We start from the raw sequence: 24,736 nt of genomic DNA, 5'->3' as shown, positions 1-24,736 counted from the left end.
AGAGGACCATCAAGCCTTTTATTTTTTCCAACCTAGGTTGTCCAAAAAGCTAAACAAAAAAAAGACTGAGTAGAAAATCTTCTACCTAACTGATTGAAGACAAAGCAATACAGATTTCAGATTTTGCATGAAGTGGGTTAGTTTCACCATACAAATCTAATTCACTCAACTTTGCATTTTTGAAAAGCTTTTCTTGGGCCACATTCTGCATTCACTTTTCTGATGAACACTACCCAAGGAATACTAATTAGAGTGCTTAAGGAGTAAGGTAAGCAAGGCTGGCAGAGTCTGAGCTTCTATTTACTTTCTGTTATCTCTGTCCAAATGTTCAAAGCAATATGGGTGGTGACTGATTCACTAGTTAAATTCAAAACAGCATGTGTGTACAAAAGGCTGCCAAGTTTCTCATGTATACTGCTATTTGTGAGAAGCTATGCACAGACAAAAAACAATCAGCCAGTTTCTTAATTTCATTTTATATCTTTATTCCCATTGTAAGTACTAACAATCACCCAAAAACCATTTAAATTTGGTTTGGATACACAATAGCATTAATCACAGTCTAGTTTCTTTTCTTTTTTTACTGCAGTTTTAGTATTTTGTGATCTGTTTTAGTAGTTCTGTTGTTGGTGTATTTGCTTCCAGCAAAATGGACTTTTCAGTGTTTGTAGATTATTTTAAAAGATTGCTAAAGATTAAAAAGCCATAATGCAATGATTAACAGTACATTAATAAAGCTTATTATCTTCCATTTAGGATTAGTACTAGGAATATTGGATGACTGACCCAAAACTTACTTTTTCTTGTGCATTGTCTGTTCTCTTTTCAAAATAAATCCATAAACAACTATAATATATTTTTTTAATTACAGCACTTCATTGTGGTATCATTTTTAATTGGATTGAAATCCTCTTAGGAGAATGAGGTAAGTAAAAGAACCCTAAAAAATAAAAGCTGTGTTTAAGCAAATGATGTTGCACAAAAACCAATGTTAATGCAGTATCACAGTGTATAAATTAGAGTGGATAGAAAACATGAAGGGTTTTCTAAATTCACCTTATTATTTGTGGAAAACACATCACAGATTGCATTTTAGTCTTCAAGCAAACAAGAATAACAAAATACAGTCAAAGAGACATTTTTCATCATGTCTTTTAAAAGCCTGTGGGACAAATTCCTTCATCAAATTTATTAATGTAAAAGCACATTCAGAAAACTTATTTGTGAGAGCTGTCCTGTTAAATTATGAATACCAGTAATAAATTCTTTAGTTCTTCATTTATTTGTGTGCTCTGCATATGAACAGACATGAATATATGTATGAATAAAATATGCCTATTGTATAGTCATACACAGAGCTAATGTGAATGCTTATGTTGTACAATGTCAGAAAAGGACAAATTATTAATCAAAGCAGAGAGAAGAAAGAAGCAAAGAAGAAAGCAGATGCTGCACAAGAACTTTGTTAGTTATCTTTGCATGACTTGTGTGTGGAAGAAAATGTCTGCTTTGGAACCGTCTGATATCTCTTTATTTTATTTTGCAATGAAGGAAGTTTGGGACCAAGATCAGCTTCTAAAAGGGATTTAAACCAGAGATATAAATAGTCATGTGAGGGGAAAGGGACCAAGCAGGGAGCTTGTTATCCTAAGTTTTGTCTGAGCACCAGAGGGAGTGGAACATGGTGGGAATAAGGGGAGGGATGCTGTTTTTAGAGGGAAACTTGCTGAATGGACAGTGATAGACTGAATCAGGGATTCACTGGACTCTTTTCGTGGGGATACTTCTCCAAGACCTTATTCCAGCCATATCAGGTATATAAGACACTAACCTAGCCCCTTCACATATTGTAGGAGAGAGAAAATTCCTGGGTCTGATGCACAGGGAAAGACATATGTTTCAGGGACGCTGCTTGTATTGCTCTTAGTGGCTGGGATACCTGGAGACACTCCACATAATAACCATTCACCATTTCATCTTCCTGTCCCAATGGTCTGCACTTGACTGTCAATGCAGAGTACCTATGAATTCATAATGCTTGTTCTCCTTGCTGCTATTTACCACATACATCTGCTAACCAGCAAGAGATGAGAATTGTGTTCTTATACATGAGTTCACAGACTCCTCCTATTTCAGGTGAGCTACAGGAGCTCTGAACAATGGCACCTGGGCACTGGAAGAAGTGTAGCACCACGGAGCCAGAGCATACCACGTCTGGAAAACGGGGGTTAGCACCTCGTTGTACCCATGTGTATCTTTTCTTTGATTTGAGGTTACCTTCATTCCACAGAGAACAGGTACCTGACCTTTCCAACACTTCCTGCAATATGCATTTCTCTTTATGGCAGGAAAGCTACACTCTGTAAGGAACTCTACATTGACTAGTAGGTGTTACAGCAGCAATTTTTAAATAATTTCACGTAAAATAGATGAGCGGTGCTTTAGGATTAATTGATCTGAAATAAAACTTAAGTCATGCAGTGCTGGAGTACAACACACACACATAGTTAAAGACAATTCTGTATGAATGCTTTGGTGTCCTCTGTGCACCTTTAAAATGATCAGTACCTTGAAAAACATTTCAGTATCATTCCTCACACTATATACCCAGTGTATCTCAGAATTACTTGTATTTCCTTTTACACTTTATACATAATATTAGACTTGTATTTTAAATATCAAAAATATCCTATTAAATGATCGTAATAATAAATGGCATAAATCCAGAGTTTTCAACAAAGAATAAAATTATTTAAGACCTTTGGTGGACAGATGATGAAAACTAACATTTCCAAAAGCTACACATGATTTATGGTCTTATGCTACCAACAGCTGGCCAATAAGCTCTGGGTTTCTGTCCTTTATCAATGCCATGATAAGAGCAGCAGCAGAATTTACTGTCTCCTGAAGCAGCAAAGGGTCCTGGAAAAAAAAGAAAAGGAAAAATTAGGGAGTAGGGAAAACAATATTTTTACAAAAGTGGAAAAAGTAAATATTTAAAATAAATTTCAATTATGCCAAATTACCATATGATTGCAGAAGAAACAAAGCTCTTTATTAGAAGAAGAACTTCTAAAACTTTTCTTTTAAGGAAGCGCAATTTCATGGTAATAACATTTTCTCCAATCTCCTTGATGCAAAACTGCTAGAATTCCATCTACTCAGAGACCACCAAAAACTTGATTCTGTCACTGGCTTCCTAACTGAATTTTAAAATTTAAAAGGCAGTAAAAATTTTTGGGTTGAAAACATGGAACAAAACACAGGATTTAATTGACTGGCATAGTTAAAGACCTGCAATTTTAAGCACCTACTGAGTCCAATCTGTAGTCTACCAACTACTTGAATTCACAAAGGCATTTAAGCACTGGGATTCCAATGGTTTAGGCTGATTTTTGTATCAAATAACTTCAAAAAGTAGTCTGGTTTTGATAAGCAAGTATAGAAACCAACAGGAAACAGCAATAAAATGAGACATTGATTCTGTTTCTAATTGAGCACTCCAGCTCACATTTGAAAGATTCTTTTGTCTAATAACCAAGTTTTCTTAATTGTATGGACTACAAAAGTTGGCCTTTTGCTACCAGTAAGATTTCCATTTGTGCTCTGGGAAAATAGCAATAGGTGTAGTCAGGCATGGAGAAATCCCTGGAGCTAGAAATAGGAGAGAACAATTTCTGTGAAGCAACAGAGAAAAAGAAAGGTCTACAAAACTCTAGGGTAGGGAGAATCTACAAAGAGATATCAAGAGCTGTACAAAGAGATATCAAGAGCTGTTCTCCATAGTCATGATGGATAAAACAATAGGTTTTATCCATCCATTCATTCCATGATGGAAGCAACAGGTAAGGACTAGTATAGGTCCTTGGAAGAGATTATTGGATCAGATCAAGGAAACTCATCATGAGAGTCCTATAACATAAGACTCACATTCATGCAAAATATGATACAGATAGATCTTCCTGCCTGGGGTAGGACAATGGAGCAGTTGAATTCCACATCTTTTCACCTCTTTTTCCAAGATACTGCACAAAGGAAGAATTTGTAGAGAACACTTAAGAAATTTGGACTAATGGACAAAGAACAAACCGTTTCCACAACTTATACAAAAACACAATATCAAAACTTTCTTTTTAATAGAGAAGGTAACTGCTGAAGGGACCTGCCAATTCAGCTAGCACAGAGGGGAACTGGAGACTAAGAAGTTGCAGTTGAAGAAAAAACTGAAAGGGAAAAGGTTTCCCTCGAACATTCTCAGTGTGGAAATAGGTCCAGAGGAGTGCTACAAAAAATGATGAGAGGGCTGGAGCATCTCTCCTATGAAGAAGAGCTAAAAGGGTTGGGGTTGTTCTGCTTGAAGAAGGGAAGGTCCTGGGGTGACCTTATTGAAGCCTTTCAGCACTTGAAGAGAGCCTACAAGAAAGACGGGGTGAGACCTTTTACAGGACAAGGAATATGGTTTAAAATAAAATAGAGTCAATTCAGACTAGACATAGAGAAGAAAGTTTTTATGATGGGCAGGTAAAACAATAAAACAGTTTTCTTAGAGACGTGGTGGATGCCCCATCCCTCAAGACATTCAAGGTCAGGTTGGTCAGGGCTCTGAGCCATCTGATCTAGTTGAAAATGTCCCCGCTTACTGCATGGAGGTTTGAATAAGCAATTAAGCTCTCAAGGACCATTTCAAACCAAACTTTTCTATGATTCTATATAATGGTCTTATTAACTTTTTTACTTATGTAAATGAAATTAAACATGCCAGTGTGGTAAATGGATTGAATTAGAAATAGCTAGTTTATAACCAATTTTTTTATAATTCCTGAAAAAATTATTTTTGTATTTGCCTAGAATTTTGTCCTAAATATGAAATAAGTAAATTACAATTTGTAACCTTGCAAAAGATTACACTCCTCACAAATTCATGTTATATATTCCAATATGCAGTAAAGTTATTTTTTAGAGTTCTAAAAACTGGTAGAATAAAAATGTTCATGATGTGTGCCTTGCTTGAGTGACGCCTTTTTGGTTAAACAAGGAGTGCAGAAGTCTGCTGAGGTCCTGCTCCTTCAGAACCTTTTGTCATGGGCCAAGGGTGCAAAGGCAAACCCAGACTTCATGCCCTGGTTCAGCAGGGCGCTCGCTCCCCCATTTCCCATGGGTATAAAGAGCTGGATGAAGCACAAGGAGAGCGGAAGTCATGCGCACACCCACTCAGATGGCAAATGCTGCAGCTGCTTTCAAAATCCAGCAACGCAGTTCTTGCTATTCAGCAATGCCAAATCTCCTTGTGCCCTTCATCACTTTTTGTTCAGTTTATCTCAAGAAGCACTTCACAATTACACGCACTGTCTTCCAAATGGGCTTCCAGCCATATCTGAAGTTGGCTGGAGGTGTATACAATTTTTTTTTTCCATTTCACAAAAAGAAATAAAATACACCTGGCCCAGAATGCTCTTAATGTTTCTCCCAGTAAATCTTTCCACATCCTCTGTTGGTTACTGGATTCAGTACACATTCCTTTGCAGTAATAAATTATTCAAGTTTCTGAACATAAAAGGAAACAAGAGAAAGAAATTTAACTTTCACAGGAGAGATTGAAAGTGACACCATAAGATTCCTTTAGACTGAAAAAAACCTTTTCTAAAGCTAAATCTAAGGCTTTAGTGCTAATTTCCATGTTCTGAAGGAAAGACATGCAAAAAATTATGAGTAATATTTGGAAGGCAGGCAATGTGGCAGAGTAATGTGTACAGAAACCTGCATGCAGAAGTGGTCTAAAAATCACTGAAAGTGACTGCTGAATTGAAATTGGTTCAAAACCAGAAACATAGTAAGTAAGCAGCACAAATTAGAGCTGCAAGCTTTACAGTTACTTCACTTCTAATAATCTGATTATTAATACTATCATTATAACTCTTCAGGAAACCTATTTGCCCCTGTGTAGGATTGGTCACTCTAAGTCTGTTTTTGGAAATAACCAGAAGTGGGTTTTTTTAAGGGAATATATATCATCTCATTTAGGATAACAAATGTAATAGAAAATATATTATTCTAAATACAGTTCCAGTTGATGGTTTAACTACCTCATGAAGTAGATACCGAGGATTTCAATAAGGCAATCCTTTAAAGTATTTATCATAGGAATTATTAATTTTAGATTTGTGCTAATGGTCCTTCCCAATAACATTATCCCATTCTGATCTCAGGGTCACCCATTCACTGAAGAATGTCCAGCACCTGGGCCTAGGAGCCAGCCTCTGTATGCAGGAGAAATCAGTGCCATAGAAATCAAGTATGTGCTGACTTTAACTTGCTTTACTCTCACAGCCACAGTCTCACTAGAAGGAAGTAGTAACACGTTGAACTGGACTCCTCCAGGAATTTCAATTTGTCTATCCTGTATTCTTCTGAGAATCAAGACTCACTCTTATGATAAGAATCATTATTGTAGGATCTGATGGTCACTGTCTGGGCATAACTTAAAACTTTTGTTGATCATTTCTAGTTATTATCACAACTACCCACCCCAAAAAAACCCAAAAACTCAACTAAACAAACAAACAAAAAAAGCAGAAAAAGTATTTTTAGCAAAAATTTTAGCTACTGAAAGGTAACATATTGTTCAAAGACTAATGAAACAGCTAAACTATATTTTAGGTATTCTTTCTCGTTTCAAAATCCTGCTAGGACTTTATTTTATTTTAGGCCACCACTCTCCCTGTAAGCAGTTCTTTCCAACATAATTGGAACACCAGAAGATTTTCTAAAGAAAATTAAAAAGAAATAAAATGACAGGATTCAACAACAACCCAGGAAAGGAAAATAATCCTCTGGGTCTTTATTAATTTAAAGCTAAACCAACAAGTGAACATTTCAAGTTCCCTGACTATACCCTTAAAACATTCATGGTTTTGACACTACAATGTTATTTCTGGCAACAATGCTGATTACAGCTGATAGTGCCTACAGGGAAGCTTCAATAAGGATGCCAGGACAAACTTAATCTACCACACCTAACTCCATTGCACATACAGGCCTCCAAACTTCTTTTATATTCAATGGCATAGCACTAAATCTTTCAAAAATATCATTATTAGCTGCAGGAAGTCAAATAATCAAGCAGAACCACGTCCTCACATGTTTAATTGCCTGACGTGTTTGCCTGTATTGTAACCACGATAAAACCCAGGATATCAGAGCAGGAGGATCAATACAAATCCTCCTGCAGCCCCAAGAGCTCTCGCTCGTTCCTGCCCACCCACTGCTCAGCACCACAAGTCCCAGGCACAGAACACCCTTCGGCACGCCAGGCAGTGAGTGCACAGCCCTGCACACTGGACTGAGCAAACAGGAATAGTTCTGTCCCTCATTAAAGGAATCCTTTAAAAAGACTGTAACCTTTGAAGAAGACTTGAGGCAGTAATGACTTTAATGGATTAATAACTGAAGTTTCACGTGATAACTGGTGTGCCACGAACTCCCCCCAAACCATTGTGATATTCATTGTTTATTCATTTCAGCCAGTTGATTTAAATGATTCTCCTGTAAAAAGAAAAACCAACCTCCCCCAAACATTTCTTGGCCGTTAATAAATAGAAATTTATTAACTACATTTATAAGCTAAACCCAAAACTTTTACCACTTTATATTTATGTACTTTGGAAAAGAAAGTATTCAGAAACACTGCCAATGTTATAAACCATAAATCCACATAACAGCACTTTGATTCCAAAATAAAATATCTACTTTGTCTGTTATTAAATAGTAAAAATATTCCAATGTAACCATATCGTGTGATGGCTGTAACTCATACTCAGAATTTATTTGATGTAGAATTTCTGACTGTAGGGGTTCTCTGGTCTGCAGATTAAGACTGGGAATGGCTAGAGGGACAGAGTTATAGTTGTGTTTGGAATATGTAATCTGATATTTCACAAATGTGCAAATGTGAGGATATCTGAATACTTACTGATATTTCCCTTACAATTCATTTCCTTGCTTCAATCTGTTTAGGATTTACTTTTTTTTTCCCCCAACTGAAACTTCACATATAGGCATTTCAATTTACATGTGTACTAGTTCAGTTTAAGATTAGTTTGAAAAACCTACCCTTGACCTACCCTTTTCAGCTCAAAAAAAGAAAGCCTCTGCAGGAATCACCTCTGTCTTGTACTGCCAAAAGAATAAAACTGCTGTGTTCCATTATTTGCACTCTGTCTTGCTCTAATATTATTTCACATTCCATTAAATAAAGTTTTTAAAAATTAATAGAATTGTATAGTCCTGATTATATCGCTGACAAAAATCCTGAAAACAGGATTTAAAGACACTACTAAACTTAGGCAATATCAGTATTAACATGGTTATGTTTGTACCAGGAACAAAAAGAGGGCTGGAGTATGTGCTGGCATGCTCCTGCCCTTGCTGTTCCATTGTAAGCCTGCTCCCTGGCACAGTTTTGGGTCCTGACAACTAACATGTTTCCAGACAATGGCTGGGCACGGTTCAGGGGACAGCACAGGCCAAGGAATGCTCCCAAGTGACAGGCTGAATGAGGCCACCCTCTTTTGGGAAGCAAGAATGTAGCCATATGGAGATGAGGCATGCTGTGCCCTTTAGCCCTAGGACAAGAGAACCATCCCTGGCCTGTTTTATTTACCAGTATGGATACAGCCTACATACCACTGGGAAGTGACATTTGAGCCTTTCTGTCCCTACCAGATGCATCAAGAATACATAGAGCCACAATCCAATACTGCCCCCCAGACTGAGGCACAAATTCCATGTTGCTACCACATAAGCATGGTTATTAAAAAAATAAAACCTAACTACTCTGTAGACACCTTTCCCACTAAAACAGAGAAGGAGAGAGGGATGAACCAGTCTACAAGAAAATAACTGTGCTGCAAAGCACATTCTTGCTACCTTAGGGAAAAGGCTGGAGCCAACAGAAGGAACTCGTGCCCACTGCTCTTTTTCACAGTGTGGATATGGCTGCACAGCACGTACACCAGGAGACATGGGCAGAAGAGAACAGTGCTGAAAGAGTCTCTGTTCTGCCAAGCATCTTAAAAAGGACTATGGTGGCAGTACAAGAGGAGCTGCTGCTACTTTAAAACTCACAGAATGCTGCAATTTATACTAAGGCTATACCAGATCCCTCCAAAACTCGCCTGGCATCACATACTGAGTGTTTTATTTGCTCTAAGAAACTAAGTGGAGAATCTAACCTCCAAAACCTCAACACTTGAAAGTTTCTTCTTCAATTAATACTTTCAATTGAAACAGTTATTCTGAAGAGGGACTGAGCTTCTTCCACTACCAGAAATCAATGATCTAACATGGTTGTTTAATCACACCATGAGGAATTCATCCATAGATTCACAAAGAAGCATTTTTTCCCCCTGAAGATATGTACTGGCATGCATCTACACATTAAAGCAACCTCCATTTCTGTAACAGTACAAATTAATCTGAGGTCTCCTTTCTTCTTAAAATGCTTCCACATCACATTTTTAATCCATGTGCCAAAGGATCTATTGATAAGTGTCATCTCATACATGATATCAATGCAACACTTTATCTCAATAAGAAGATAGCTATGCAGATCATTCTAAAAGATAAGGAAAGTATTTCTCTGAATATTTTTAGGTTTTCTTTCAAGTAATACATAAGTAATTAAGGTAGCACTTGAGTTCAGCTAGGCAGCTGGGTTCAAAATTACTTGAGCACATTCATAATTGAACGTCTGTATACACAGCCTTCTTTGCTGAACTAAGAAAATGCAATCAATTTTTCATTAGTGGATACTCCTCAAAATAGAAATAATTTTGAAATCTATATACTGAGGATGCAATGAGGTCTGAAAAAAGTGAGTGGCACTGGAAGAACTAAGCTGTCACTGTGCTTATGTAGCTTAGCTTAGACCACTTAATTAGTGAAGCCTGATAGATCTAATTCCCTGCAGGTCAGTGGGCATACATTTATGATAATCAAGCCAAATCTGGATAAATTGTGCATAAATACATGAAACTGTACTGTAACTCTCTCACACACTTTTGATCAGCCATGCTTCTTATAGTTTATACAAAGAAAATGGATAGCCATCAAAATTTAAAATGACTGTGTAAATCTACTAAGAACAAACAAATATTTACATCTTCTGGAGTCTGTGAGAATTAAATCTCTGGTGCTTTTGCTTTTATCTTTTCATGTAAGATTCACATATTTAAACCTGAAGGTAAACATTACTCTCTATTTTTAAAAAAGTCCAACAAAACAGCACAAAAAATAAACAAACAAACAAAAACTCAAATAGGATTCCTTTCTCTAGTATGATAAGAATAGACAGATTCACCCTAGATCAGCAGGTTTAAAACAGCTCCATTATCTACATGTTCTACAGCATGTAGGTGACCAGGGGTCAGTTCCCTCCTTCAGTTCTCCAAATCTTTCTCCCCCCCCGTAAAAAACACTGTTTGCGTGATCATGCCAAATAATCAATAAAAGTTCCTGGACCAAAAAAAATCTGTGAAGAGCTTGTTATGAAGAACACTTTCAGTACATTCAATCACTGCAGCTTAGGCAAGAGTTTTCATTCAGCACTTAGCCACTATCTGATTGAAGCTCTTCACAAGAGTGAGTGTGCCAGCAGTGACAGCACAATGCCTGTGAATCATCTTGCCCTCTAAGTTGCTCCAGAAACTATTTAATTCTAGAGCTAGCAGCCAGTTATGCCACCTGTATGGGACTGGTACAAAAGTACTGGCAGAAATACGCCATTTAACAGATGTGGTTGTCTACAAAACTATATTATGTGTTTGAGGTTTCTTAAAGGTGGTCTCTTAATACAGTATGTTACCCAGTAATTCTATGGTATTCATGTTAGTATATGTTACTGTGCTACCTACAGGCTCTGTGAGGTGCCACTCTGATAACCTTGCAAAAAACACCATCAGGGTTTTTAAGCAGAAGGAAAAAATTGTTCTTGTCATCAGTACAGGAAAGCTGAAGTGCTCCAGAGGCACAGGAACTTTGCTTTCTGCTCTGACAAATCTGCACTCTGCGACCTGCTGAAAACCTAAGATTTGTCTGAAGTCGACTGAAGCTGTAGCAAGTCATTCCTCTGTTTTCAGAAAGCTGCAGATCAATCTGATAGCACTAACAAATTCAAGTGAAAGTGGGATTTAAGCCTTCCCCACAGCATCAGCATATAGAATCATAGAATATCTTCAGCTGAAAGGGACCCACAAGGATCACTGAAGTCTCAATTCCTGGGCCTGCAGCCCCAAAAATTACTCAATGGGCCTGAGAACATTTTCCAAACACTTCTTGAACTCTGCCAGGCTTGGTGCTGTGACCACTTCAATGAGGAGCCTGTTCCAAGTTCCCAACCATCCTCTGAACCTTTTCCTGATATCCTACCTAAACCTCCCCCACACAGCTTCATGCCATTTCCTTTGGTCCTGTCACTTGTCACCAGAGAGAAGAGATCAGTGCCTGCTCCTGCACTTCCCCTTGTGAAGAACTTATAGCATCATTCCCCTCAGAGTATTTGTGTCGTGGGTTCTCTGCCGTCCTTTCCACTGTGCGAGTCTTGATTATCAATACTTCGATGGGTTGCAGCGTTAAGTTTTGCAGTTAGCCAGGAATACAGAGCAGACCCACCACAGAAAACATGAGTTAACAGGTGCTGGCCTCCTGCAAAACATAACACCCTGATCACACAAATCATTTACAGACCACTGCACTTCTCCAGACACCAAGCAAAGACGGAGCAGCTACGGATCCGTATGACTGCATTTGACATGTGAGGCTAGTAGCAGAGCAAAGGCAGTTCAGCACAGTTTAGCTGGTTTTCTCCTATTACAAACAGAGAAATGCAGCACTTTCAAGCTTTGTTTCACTTGATGACTGTTGTTTTAGCCCTAGCTGGCAGTGAGAAGGAAGGCAACAATGAGATTGTAGAAAAGACAGAGAGAAGTGGTAGGGGAGCAAGTCAGAAGGGGGAAAAGGAAAAATCACAGAGTTAAAAGTTTTAATAGACAACTATCTCAACCCTGAAAATAAAAAAAAAAAAAACCCACTGCTAAAGATCAGGTGAGATTATATCCATGTCAGAGGCTCTGTCTGACAGGTAAACTGTGTCATATACTGCAGGTGAAATCAATAATTTTTAAAAAATCTTCAAAGAAGCACAAAGGACATTTCTACCCAGTGAGATCTGGGGTCATCAGTGGAACTGTATTACAAAAGAAAAAAATAAATTACAAAAAGTTCCAACACCTAGCTAATGGGAACAGAGGAAACAATACAGCACTTCAATAAATTTATAGCACAACCAAAAAGTACATATTTAGGTTATATTCAACACAGTATATTTCACTATTAAAGGTTTTTCCTTTCTACACCTTATTGCATTGACAACATAGATTGGTTTTGTCACTTTTCAAGAAAAAAATGAACACAGTAGTTCACAAACATCTAAGTTGATAACGTTGTATAAGACATAAAATGCTTTGGCTATCAGAGATTACAGAACTTGGTATACAAATGTGCTGCAACAGTTTCATATACTTTGTGACATACAATTTGTGATTGTGACTAGCAGTGTTACATAAAAAGACTGGACAACTTTTAATTAGTGACTAACAAAATTGTAAGGTTTTTGGAAAGAATGAGTGATGCATTGACTCTCCTGGGGGGATGCTAAAAATCAATGCAAAGGAAATGTGAGCATTTTCTTTTCCTTTCTTCCAGTTTAAAGCACATTTTTCTTCCCTTCTATAAGTGCTAACTTTATATGTAATATTAAGCATAATAGACATCCAGATCTCCAAAATAAGAAGAGGCATGTGTCCATTCAGACGTTAAAATCTTTATTATACAACTCCTACAGACTGTGAATAATGTGAAATACAAGAATATGGCTGCAGTAACTAATTGATTGGAAACATTCCTTTTGATTACAGATATTTTATTTGAGATGGCTCAGAGGAAAAACCATATGGCCTTCTAAAAAACAACAACAAAAGTTCTTCTTTGGGGAAAGAAGTAAACAAAACCCAAGAGATACTGAGGGACAAAGTATGCGTAGACATGTGCTGTGCTATTGTTCACATCCAGCCTTGTGGCTTCCAAACTTTTAGGACGATAAAATCAGTTCAGTGGGGTAAAGGCCACATTCCAATCTTGGTTACAGAAATACAAACCAAAGCAATGACAGTATTACAAGCCTGGTTACTTTGCAGTTGCAGAGACTGAATTTCAACTTTAAACTCTATTTTACTACAGGAGATCTAATATGCAATTGGTTTTAAACTGTTCTCTCAAAATTTCAAAATCAGCTTTAAAGTGACGCAAATGTCAGTGTTTTGGGTAGCAAGACACAGTGAGAGGGAGTGGCTGTTCAGAAGCTCATTGTTAATCGTTTGATATCACAGATTTCCCTAATTTGATACTCTTAATTGAATCTAGCTAGTTGCATACAAAGTAGCTCTCAAGTTGCATCATCTCATCATTCTGTGAGGAGGGACTGATTGCAGAATGAATCATAAAAACTTTGTGTACAAGTTACACACTGAAATATAAAAACATCTTTGAATCACACCTGAATGTCCATCCTACAGCTTTCATCTTATCGCTCCGTTTCTATTTCTCTGACCGCATGCCTATGATGTTAAGGCATAGTTTATGTCCATCTCTGTCTTTTCCTCTCTATAACTGAGGCTCTACACCCTACTGGAATGCAAAAATAGAAATTCCTTGCAATTCAAGACTTTCATGTAAGGCCAAGCTAGTTTACATTTAACAAAAAAATGCAAAATAAATGAAAAAAGAACTCAAACAAAAAAAGCCCAACAACAATGAAAAAAACCAACACAGGCTGATGAAAAAGCATCCAGAAATGAGACAAAAGGTTACAAGGACATGAGGTGACATCTCTCCTTGAAGAGTAAGAGGAGAGGAGTCAGCAGGGGTAAAACAAGTTACAACAGAATTTAGTAATAAGATTTATTCCCTTTGTCTCTCACACCAATATTAGGTTTTAACACATCAATTTTGCAGTAATTCTGATTGTTCTCAACATTCTTTTGCACAAAACACAAACTTGTTCCAGCTCCAAAGCAGTCTTAACACAGTGAATGTAATAAGCAGAAAAGGAACTTAAATTTCTTGCAAGCATGAATAATTCCATGAGCAAAGTACCTCTAAGTACAGGTATGCTCAAATACACTCAAAACTGCTGCGAATGGAGAAAGTGCATTTGCACTCTATTGTTTTCCTTGAGGTATTTTACTTACACAGTGTGTACCTACTCACTTAAGACTGGACAGTTTATCTGACCAGCACTCTAGGACATGAACTGAATGAATCCCTCCTCGGAAGGCACAAGGAAATAACAACTTCTGAAAATGTTGATCCAAACTCTCAGTTTCTGTCTTCTTTATTTCTTTGTCATCCTTAGTCCATAGTCAAAAGTCAGTGCAAATAGAGCATCTGTCCTTTACTTAAAGTTTTCAGCTAAGCAATGGTGGGAGCATATGAATTTTGAATGATTAATCCTAGAGGAAGGGTGAGTCTTAAAATCTGGTGTGAACAGAGGTTCAGAAAGCAGCAGTGAACAGTCTGCACCTAATCCAACAGACGGGGCAGGGAAGTATAAAAACACACTAGGAAACCACTGTGGTAAAGTGCTCTGTTTTCACTGGGTAGCCAAGAGGAATTGCAAACACCTGACGCTGTATCTTCCCATGGAAGTTGTATGGAAGTAAAGTCATTTACTCTCTACAGTTCCCTGAGAGGAGGATGTAGCCAAGTTGGGTCAGACTCTTCTCCCAGGCAACCAGTAACAGGACAAAGAGGAAATGGCCTCAAGTTGCATCAGGGGAGGTTCAGGTTGGAAATTAGGAAAAACTTTTTAACAATAGTTAAGCACTGGAACCGGCTATTCAGGGAAGTGGAAGAGTCACCATCCTTGGAAGTATACAAACAATTAGTAGATGTGGCACATTGCAATATAATTTAATGGGCACTGTGGTATTTTATCAATGATTTTGGAGACCTTCTCCAACCTTAATGCTCCTGCTGTGATGGCTGTTCTGAGTCTCACCCCCACCTGATCATCCCTCCACTGTTAAATCAAATGGAAAACTCTCCTGCCAGTAGCTACTGATTAAACCATGGCATAGCTGGAGGGTAAATAGCCAGTTTCCAAAAAAAACCCCTTGAGTGAAGCCCAGTGACAGGAAGGCAGAAAAGAGCACTTAAGTTGCCTTGCAGAAAAACCATGGCAAACAGATAAAGCAGCTACTAGCATTCCTCAGGGCTCACCAGTAAATCCTTATCCTTCAACTCAAAATGTATAATCCTTATAGCTGTAAGGGGACAGATGTGCTTACTTTTAGATTCTAGTTTTCTCTTAGGCTATGAGAGTCCAGCTACACCACAAAGATAGAGCTCACAGATGTTCTTTTACATTAAAATCAGAGTTTGCCAAGACAGACTTCTCTCTCTTTTTGCCAACAAGTATCAGCCCAAATCACAATAGCCTGTCTATATACAAACAAAAGCACTCAAAATGAAAATATATCCAAGTGATAAAATTTGTAAAATAACAAAAAACAGTGCTTTTAGAAGAAAGGCTATTTTAAAGTTTTAAAAAGAAACAGAAAGAAATAGAATAAAAAAAGAATAAAAAAGGAGAGTCCTGTTTTAGAAGATTGATTAATTTTACCCTTTAATTAAGATATTTTATTAAAAATAAGGCATATTAAATATTTTAGTAGCTATGAACACATCTTTTTTCATGAGATTAGCATTCAGTGTTAAGTCTGTTCTTCAGGTATGTTGTATCTTGAGTTGCATAACAGAAGAGACTAAGAGACCTTTAACACTTTCAATTAAACTGTTACCAAAGTTTCCTTTCAAAAACCCTAAAACCATCTTGTGCCTACTTGCAACTTAAAATATGTCTGATACTGGCTGCACAGGCAAGTTTGGTTCCCCATAGTACCTTCTGTACTGGGTATGTAAGAAACTATCTACAGAAGTCTCCAAGGGCATGATTAAACATGATATGTAAGAGTTTCTCACATCACTCAGTCCTCACTTTAAAATGTGGGTCATCCAAAACTAACTGAAATCCATGGACTGAACAAGTGACCAATGTTATTTTCATGGTGATGGATGGCATTAGTATTTTTCATAAGAAAATGGACTGGCATTTTTCCAAAATAATAAGGTAGAAGAGGTGATATTGTAGACTGTCTTGTAGACTGCCTGCATGTGAAATGGTTTTGATTTTCACCTTTCCCTATAAAAACTGAATATTCGTCTAAGTTACTGTTGCCAGAGAATCACGGTAATCATGAGACTTGTATAATTCACTCGCAAAATGTCTAAAGTATTTTTAAATATGCTAATTTTGAACAATATTTAAAACAAACTGAAGAATAATTTAGACGGTTTAACAAAATTGTTGGATTATTCTCTGAATATAGCAGTCAAAAATGAAAGCAAACAGAACACTAATTAGCCTCCACTCTCATAGCAAGAATCTCGATAACATCTAACCATTAGAGATCCTGGATGTAATACTGCTCAGGAATTTTAAACTGATTTTAAAAAGTCAATACTCTGTTTTCATAGAAACTGCATAACAATAACAACATTTATGTTTAAGGGAAATGTAGTAGCTTAATTTTGTGGAGTTCTGGTCTTGGTATCCACAGTTACCAAGGAAACAATACTCATGAAAAGGTCAGTTACTCAAGTGAGAACACTGGATGGCAGAGATATGAATCCCAGCACTCAACATGTGAGCTCAGTTATGAGAGCCTGCAGAGTTATTATGTCATAGATTTGTTTGATAAAAAAGGAAAGGACTGTAGCTCTGTTTAAGCCTTATCCAGAATTAAAAACCACTTCTGCTGTTCAAATAATTTAGGTGTTAGTTCCAACTAGAAAGCACAACTTTTACTTTTTTCTCTTGACTCACTTTTTTTTTTTCCTTCCAGCTTCAGTGTTTGCTTCCAAATTCACAGCTGCGTTTAGAAGTGCATGTATCCTTTTACATGGGCACTGATTTCACATTGTTCATCTCCTCAGCCTGTATTGATTAGATAAATGTGTGGTTTGGCTTTTCATGGACATGCTTTAAAAATTTCCTCCAGACAAAAGAAGTAAGCTCTGACTCCATTTCCACTAAATCCTCTCTTGATTCAATATCTCTTTTGTCTTCCACAAACTGTATTCCCTTGTGCCCACTCTTGGCCTCAGCTTTTACCCTGCATGCTCTGCTTCCATAAATCTGCTGCCTATTCAGTCAGCAGAATTATGTCTGCAGCAGTACAGACATGCCACAGCCTCTTCTCTTGACACTCCAACTTGTCCTCAGTCACAGTGTCCCCTCCACAATAACTGCTGAGGTTATCTTTCCATTACTTACTTGAAACTCACCTGGTAAGAACTTTAACTTTTGCTGCTTAACACCTTTTATATTATCAAAATGAGATACCATTCTCCCAGTCAAACAAATCTAACAGCAACATATTCCCTTCAAGGTTCATTAGGAAAACACAGGCTGTCTTTTGCTTGAGGCTGTTTATGGACTTGTTCCAGTCCAAAGACGGGACTTAAAAATCCTTTACTGCATTTTGATTATTACCCACTGCTTTCTGTATACCCTTTCCTATAACCAGATCAGACACTAGCAGAAAGGATTGCCTGAACTGTTTAGGCTAATCTTCACCTAAAAAAATATTCTTGTGTCCATGCCTCAGTGATTTACTCTTCTTATAACACTGATGGTGCAGCACACATTTTTACAGTATATAAACTAGACAATATTATAGACAATACTATAGAAACATGTAGTAGAAAAAACTTCCTGTCTTCCACTTCCCTGATTTTTTTTAAATATTTGCTCTCTTACCAATATCCTGGACAATATAAGCAATGAGTTCCATAACCTACAATTTCAAGACACAGGTCCCACTTTTATAGAGAGAATTATCAAGTCCAAACTCACTACTGAAATCTTTTATAGTTGCAATTCATATATATGCCAAGAGTATTATTCTTACTAAAAATAAATTATCTGACTTATTCTTCCTTTTAATTTTTTCAATATACTTTTATAGGATTCTAATACTAGGATGGAAATTTGAAATGTCAGTTTTAATTTTTGTGTATTCTTCATGACCAATCTCAAAGCTTTATGAATATACACTAGAATTAATTTGTTCAAAGAAACTTAAAAATAAAAAATGGTGTTGTACAAAATGGCAGTAATATCAGTCAGGGGCATTATAATTTTGCAATGACATTTAAAATGATTAATCAGGAAATCTCTAAATATCAACCTAAATGTCAGAAAAAAACATATTTTAAAATTCAGAGCTATTTATAAACTGTAAATATGCCAAAAATAATCTTTCCCTAAGCATTTCTAGATTCTTTCCACCTCACTAGGATGCATTTAGGGAAGTAATCAATTTTAAAAGCATTGTATATGAATCCTTGTTTCTGCAACTACCATCACATTAAGTAAATAAATCACAGAATCATCAAGGTTGGAAGAGACCTTCAAGACCAGCAAGTCCAGCCATCAGCCCAGCACCACCAGAATCACCCCTAGGCCATATCCCCCAAGTGCCACATCCAGACACCTCTTAAACACTTCCAGAGAGTGTAACTCCACCATTTCCCTGGGCAACTTATTCCAATGCCTGACCACTCTTTAAGTGAAACATTTTCTTTTCTAATATTTAAATATATGGCAACCAAATTAATATTCTGCAGTCAGTAAATACCAGGATCTCTAAAGCCAAATCGGTAAGTAGAAGCAATCCTTAATTGTGCTTAATTGATAATGTTCTGAGAAAGCTGCCATGGACCCCAGACAATTCTCTGTGTCCTTGTGTTGGCCACTGTGATGTTATATTCTGCTTTGACTTTGGTATGTGCTTAAAGGAACCAATACTGTATTTACACAATAGATAATACATAAACTGTAATAAGTTATGACAAGCATTGTATTTCAAGACAATTATAATTTGCCTCTAGTAGATTTATAAGGCATGGAACTAAATACCTATTGAGTTGTACCACCCAAGAAGCACTGTTTTGGACTGAAATGCCTGGATTATATTACTGATATAAAATGGAAAATAAACATCAAAATAAGGAAACAAGAAATAGACTGATTTTTGAATGATGTCATTGCACACCAGCTCCAGGATATTAATTTTATCAAGAAGACTGAAGCTGTTTATAAAAGCAATTGCTATCACTTACTTTTCAATTTCTTAAAAGTGTTAGGCAGAGAAATACAGTTCAGATGAAAAGAACTGGAGAAGTCTGATAAGTAGCATTACAAACCAGGAGTATTGCATGATTGTGAGATTCTGCCTGCACCCACTGTTTACAGCTCATGCACTAATATGATCTGATTTGATAACTTAGAATCTGAAAATAATAGTTTCTTAAAGTTCATATATAAAAATAGTGCTCATTCATGACCAAACAGTCAAAATTCAAGAAGCTTAATTGCATGCAGTTATTAAAAAAGACAGTCCATGAATCCTTGTATTTAAGACAAGTAATTCAGACTGCTGTGTCACTTGCAACCATATTTAAGGTTTGTAACTTGTGGAATCTTCTAAAGATAATTTTGGAATCAGTTCCTTCTCTTGAAAGAACTGCACAAACATAAAAAGCATCACAAAATACCAGAATAGATTAGTTAGCTACTGCCCATGTTGCCAGTCCCACCTTATGTAGAGAGACACATCCAAGATTCACATCAACAGATCATTAAGACTTGGTTTCATTTATTTAATTGGATGAAACCAGGTCCCAGCAGAGGCTCTCGGCAATAACAAACTCCCCCAGCCTTACAGTGGGTAGATATGTGCTTTTTGGATATCACATGTAACAAACACCATGTACTTCAGGTGCAATAACTGAGGATGGCTTCTGGCCAGTGCATTGCATGGTTCTGGTGGCATCCCAAGAACAGCATCTTTCTTGGAAAGGTGTGAACGTGTCTGATATGAATTGCTCATTTGTCACAAATATATCCACAGTGCACTTAATGTGGAATTCTAAATCTTATTGGCTTTAAGACAAAGCATTATTGACAATTATCTGTATCTCAGATATAGTTTAAATTATTCTTGATGAAACATGTAAAATCCATACTTCTGTTTGTACTATAAAAAAAATAATTCAACTACGTCTTCAAATGCCAGCCATCAGAAGTAGAAATCAGCATGAACAATGTGTTCACCCAAAGTACATTCTGTTCACCACTTCTGCTACCTGTCTATTGTTTTCTCTCTTTGGTAAATTCTGTTTTCAGCTGTGGCTTCAGACATCACATGAAAAGTAAAGAATGAAAACCAGAAGTTAGAACACTATTGTGAAGCTTAAATGAGCAAACTATAGAATTCCATTACGTAAATAAAAGTAAAAGCAGGAATCAGATTCCAAAGGCAATGTAAAAAAGGTGAGAAATCTGGCTTGATTAAAAACATTTTGTGTCAGAGTGTTTTTAAAATGTCCTTCTCTATAACATAAACAGTTCTGAGTGCTTATAGGGATGCAAGAGGGATGTAGCTACAAAAGGTTTCTTTAAATTTGGACAACCAGATTGACATAATCCACAAGAAAGTCAGAATTACAAAACTAGGCAGCAGGAGAATAGCTCTTAACATAGTAAAATTCACTACTACATCAGATGAGAGAATCCAAAAATATGTCAGAATTAGACACAGATTCACAGAAAAACTTCATGATTTTCAAGAGATCTTGGACCGAAAAAGGGTGTGTGAGTTCAGAAGTACAGCTTTCAAAATCCAAGGATACCTGCAAGTCAAGTAGTTGACGTGTTTGACACTATTCTCCTGATATACTCTGCTCTTAGAAGAGCCAAACTGCTAAAACACAGAATCACTAAACCTAAAATCTACTAAAACTCTCTATATTAAGTTGTCTGACTTACTCTATCTAACATTACCTGCAATAAAGTGGATGACTAAATGAGGAAGCTTGTTCCCCTCATGCCCCTTCAAAGATATAAATGAACCTCTCCTTTCGTACACAGTGATTCAGATCAGGAGCCTAACCTATTTAGATATCATAGCTGGATGTAATAATCAAATAATCCATAATAAAGAAATTATTTTCTCTTTTTTAAGATTCCATAGAGAACTTCGTATTTGTTAGAAAATCTCATCTAGCAGAGAAAAATTCTTGTGTGGAAGAGGGGCATTTTAAAAAAATCTGTTCTAAAGGCAAACATACCCTGATACCTATATAAGCAGCAAAACACCAAACTAAATCCCACAGATTCTTATTTTTCGTAAATGCTGCACTTTGTCTGTTGTGATAACTTATGACACTACTACTTGAATAGTCACTGAAAATAAAAGCTATATATTGTAAAAAGTGTTGTTTCATCATAGAAATATATGTAATTCTGTGCCTGCATTAGCTGTCAGTCATGAACTGAAAACTACAATAGAATTTGATAGAATTAAATTCCTACAAGTGATACCTAAGACAAGGTTGGAGTTTGTTTAAATTGTACTTCAAAGCAGTTGCTATAGCTCCTAATTCAAGCAGCCTTGTATTTTCTGCCTGCCTTTCTCTTGCAGGTTTATTTCCAATTTCCCATTTACTGAGTGTCTGTATAGAAGTTCTACAGGTTAAGTAACAGATATATTCTTAAAGACCTGTGACTGTCTGTCTTCAATTTAATTAATTTGCTCAGAATCTTTGTATATAATGCGAACATAAGGAAATTCAGATTTCAGGCATCTTGATTCCATAGGTCAGTGTAGCAAAGAAGGTTCTACAATGCACAGCATTAAGTTCAAATATACAGTGGTTTAGTTTACATTAAAAAATGAGAATTCTTAAAAGAATTTATTTTTACATATTGTATTGTGTTATTTGCCCAACTTTTGTAAACTGTAAGTAGAAGATTTTGAAACTGAAAACACTGATCTAGATATTTATAGCTAGTAAGAATTCAGCAGAATTTGAAATATCCCAATATCAGGATGGAAACAAAACAAATTAAAAATCTTTAAAATGGAAAAAGTTTCCATTCTTCCTTGTGGTCAGTAAAAAGAGTAGCTCTGCACATTAGAAGTTTCCATTTGCATTATTTACTACACCTGTCCCCCAAGGTAAGGTAAACCAATTAAACATGATCATTTAAGAGTCCTAACACCTAACTGAGCATAATCAAGTTGAGAAGTTCCATAAGCTTCAGTGAGGGTCAACCTAATATTAATCTCATTTGCATTTGCTAAATGCCTAGATTTATTAAACAAATGACAGAGCATATCAGAAAAATGAAATATGCCTGCCAGATACTGTTGCTTAATAATGGAAGGTATACAGTGAAGAAACAGATAAATGACACATAATGTATGTAACTCTCAGATACTGCCAGTTCACCTAAAAGTTCATTTTAATAAATGAACAAAGGAGCTCTAAAAATGCCTGCTGCACTATCTGTAACTGCATGAGTTTATTGAGTCTATTCCTAAGCCATACCTATCACACCCACTCAGTTAGGCAAAGACAATTGTTAACAAAAAAATATTTTCCAGTTCAATCTGCTCAACCTCTGCTACCAATCAGTATTCAACAGTGCACTTCCAAATTGCCTGAAGTCAAGTTTTCAAATTGGAAGCAAACACGCTAGAGGAAAGAAACTCGACTCTTCCTGTGCCATACCGTGTTTCCCCATACTTCCAAGTTTGAATCATTTCTCAGGAAGTATTTTTCATTTCCCTTGTCAAGTACAGTTCAATCTGCACCTTAGCTTTCCTGATCCCATCCTTACACTGCATCTCATCCAAACTGCATTCCTCTACACTGCCAAGGTTACTTGTCCTTGCTTCCACTGGCTGTGCATTTCTTTCCTACTCCTCAGTTTAAAACCTTGCTCAGATCTCAGGACATCCTTCCAACCTGAAAAACATTCCTGACAGTGCTGTAACAGGCATCAACCTGTAGGTATAACTGTCAACATTTACCAGTATATGAAGCAAAACTGGGGGCAAAACACCAATACAAAAGCACAATGTACTTTATTATCGTACTTTCTAAGCAGTGCTGTTCTCAGCTATTCAACACATCTCAGTGCACCAGTGAAATCACTGCACACGTATATCCTCACTGCTCTCTTAACATACTTCTTGGAATTACCTACTTCTCTGATAATGTTTAGAATGCTCTTTTGCATAGAGGTGTTTACTTTTATATGTCATATCAAAGGCAGTCCTGCTTGCTTAAGTTGGAGCATGCGTTTCAGCAAAACTTTCTATCAACAGCAGCGAAGTTTAAATGGCATTTATGCAGAAGGTGTTTAACAAACACCTGACAGAACATATTATCTGCTTGTTCCAAGGTTATTATTGAGGCTGGCCTGTGTCAGCAAGAGTGTGGCCAGCAGGACCAGGGCAGCATCCATCCACCTCTACTGGTGAGGCCAGTGGTGAGGTGCCCTCAAAGGCAAGGCCACACCTCAGACACCTCCTGTGTTTGGTTCTGGGCCCCTCACTACAAGAAAGACATTGAAGTGCTGAAGTGTGTCCAGAGAATAGAGCTGGTGAAGGGTCTGGAGCACAAGTCCTGTGAGGAGCAGCTGAGGCAGCTGGGGATGCTCAGCCTGGAGAATAGGAGGCTCAGGAGGGGCCTTATCACTCTCTACAACTGCCTGAAAGGAGGCTTTAGCCAGGTGAAGGTCAGCCTCTTCTCTCAGGCAACCAGTGACAGGATAAGAGGAAATGCTGTGCCAAGGGAGGTTCAGGCTGGACATCACGAAGAATTCTTCCCAGGAAGGGTTGTCAGGCATTGGAAAAGGTTGCCCAAGGAGGTGGTGGAGTCACCATCCCTGAAAGTCTTCAAGAAACTGCCAGTTGTGGCACCTAGTCCCATGATCTAGTTGACAAGATGGTTTTGGATCACAGGCTGGATTCAATGATCTTGGAGGTCTTGTAACAACCTGAGTGATTCTGTGACTATTCACAGACAAGCCCTACAACTCTTCATCAAACCAGCAAGTCACCAGCTGCCTTGTATACCATTGTAAATAGATGTTTACACTTAAAGGAAAAACACATTCTGAACTCTGAGCATTAGAGTTTACAAGCAGACTGTGTAAAACTGTACGAAGTTGCTATGTTAATACCAGCTGGCTTTAAATGTCCCTGCACACTGTGACAAAATGCTTTTTTGGTAACTGCATTCCCACCACTTCAAATTTTAAAACACCCTCTAGTTAATGACCAAAATACTACTGAGCAATAACAATGCTTATTGTTTTCACATTTTTTTCATCTTCAGTCTATCAAAATAAATTGTCATGAATAAAGCAGATGATGAAGACTGTTCCTACCAAGGCAAGATCCTTATGTACATAAAAATTATTAATTGAACTTCGTGAAGCATTTCCCATCACAGTTTGCTTTGCACTCAATTTTAGGCACACAGTACCTTCACTGTCTGCACTGTCTTCCTCATAACCAAGCACAACCCTGAATATCCACAAGGCAACTTGGGTCTGTATAATCTGCTCATCTCACTGTAAAAGCACATGAACAGCACTGAAATGGAACCACCAGCTCCACTTAGGATCATGCTGCTCTTGCAGAATGATTCAGCTTACCACGCATACCCAGTGGAGAGTGTTTAGTGAACTTTGGGATATGTC

The 24,736-nt window shown here is 37.2% G+C and overlaps 1 protein-coding gene across 3 annotated transcripts in view; it reads right to left on the bottom strand.

Moving 5' to 3' along the window:
* Positions 1-470: 470 nt before the first annotated feature.
* CRPPA (CDP-L-ribitol pyrophosphorylase A) overlaps positions 471-24,736 on the bottom strand; it is a 107,779-nt gene continuing 83,513 nt past the window's right edge. For all 3 annotated transcript variants that reach the window (XM_041418280.1, XM_041418278.1, XM_041418279.1), the window contains exon 10: positions 471-2,922. In XM_041418280.1, the coding sequence (XP_041274214.1) occupies positions 2,818-2,922 (105 nt within the window). In that variant the 3' untranslated portion in view covers positions 471-2,817. The remainder of the gene's footprint in view (positions 2,923-24,736) is intronic.

The sequence above is a fragment of the Onychostruthus taczanowskii genome, unplaced genomic scaffold, assembly GCF_017590055.1.
Source record: "Onychostruthus taczanowskii isolate IOZ18803 unplaced genomic scaffold, ASM1759005v1 scaffold59, whole genome shotgun sequence".
NCBI lineage: Eukaryota > Metazoa > Chordata > Aves > Passeriformes > Passeridae > Onychostruthus > Onychostruthus taczanowskii.
Note: the sequence above shows the minus strand (reverse complement) of the source record. Positions and strands in the feature narration are given on the sequence as shown.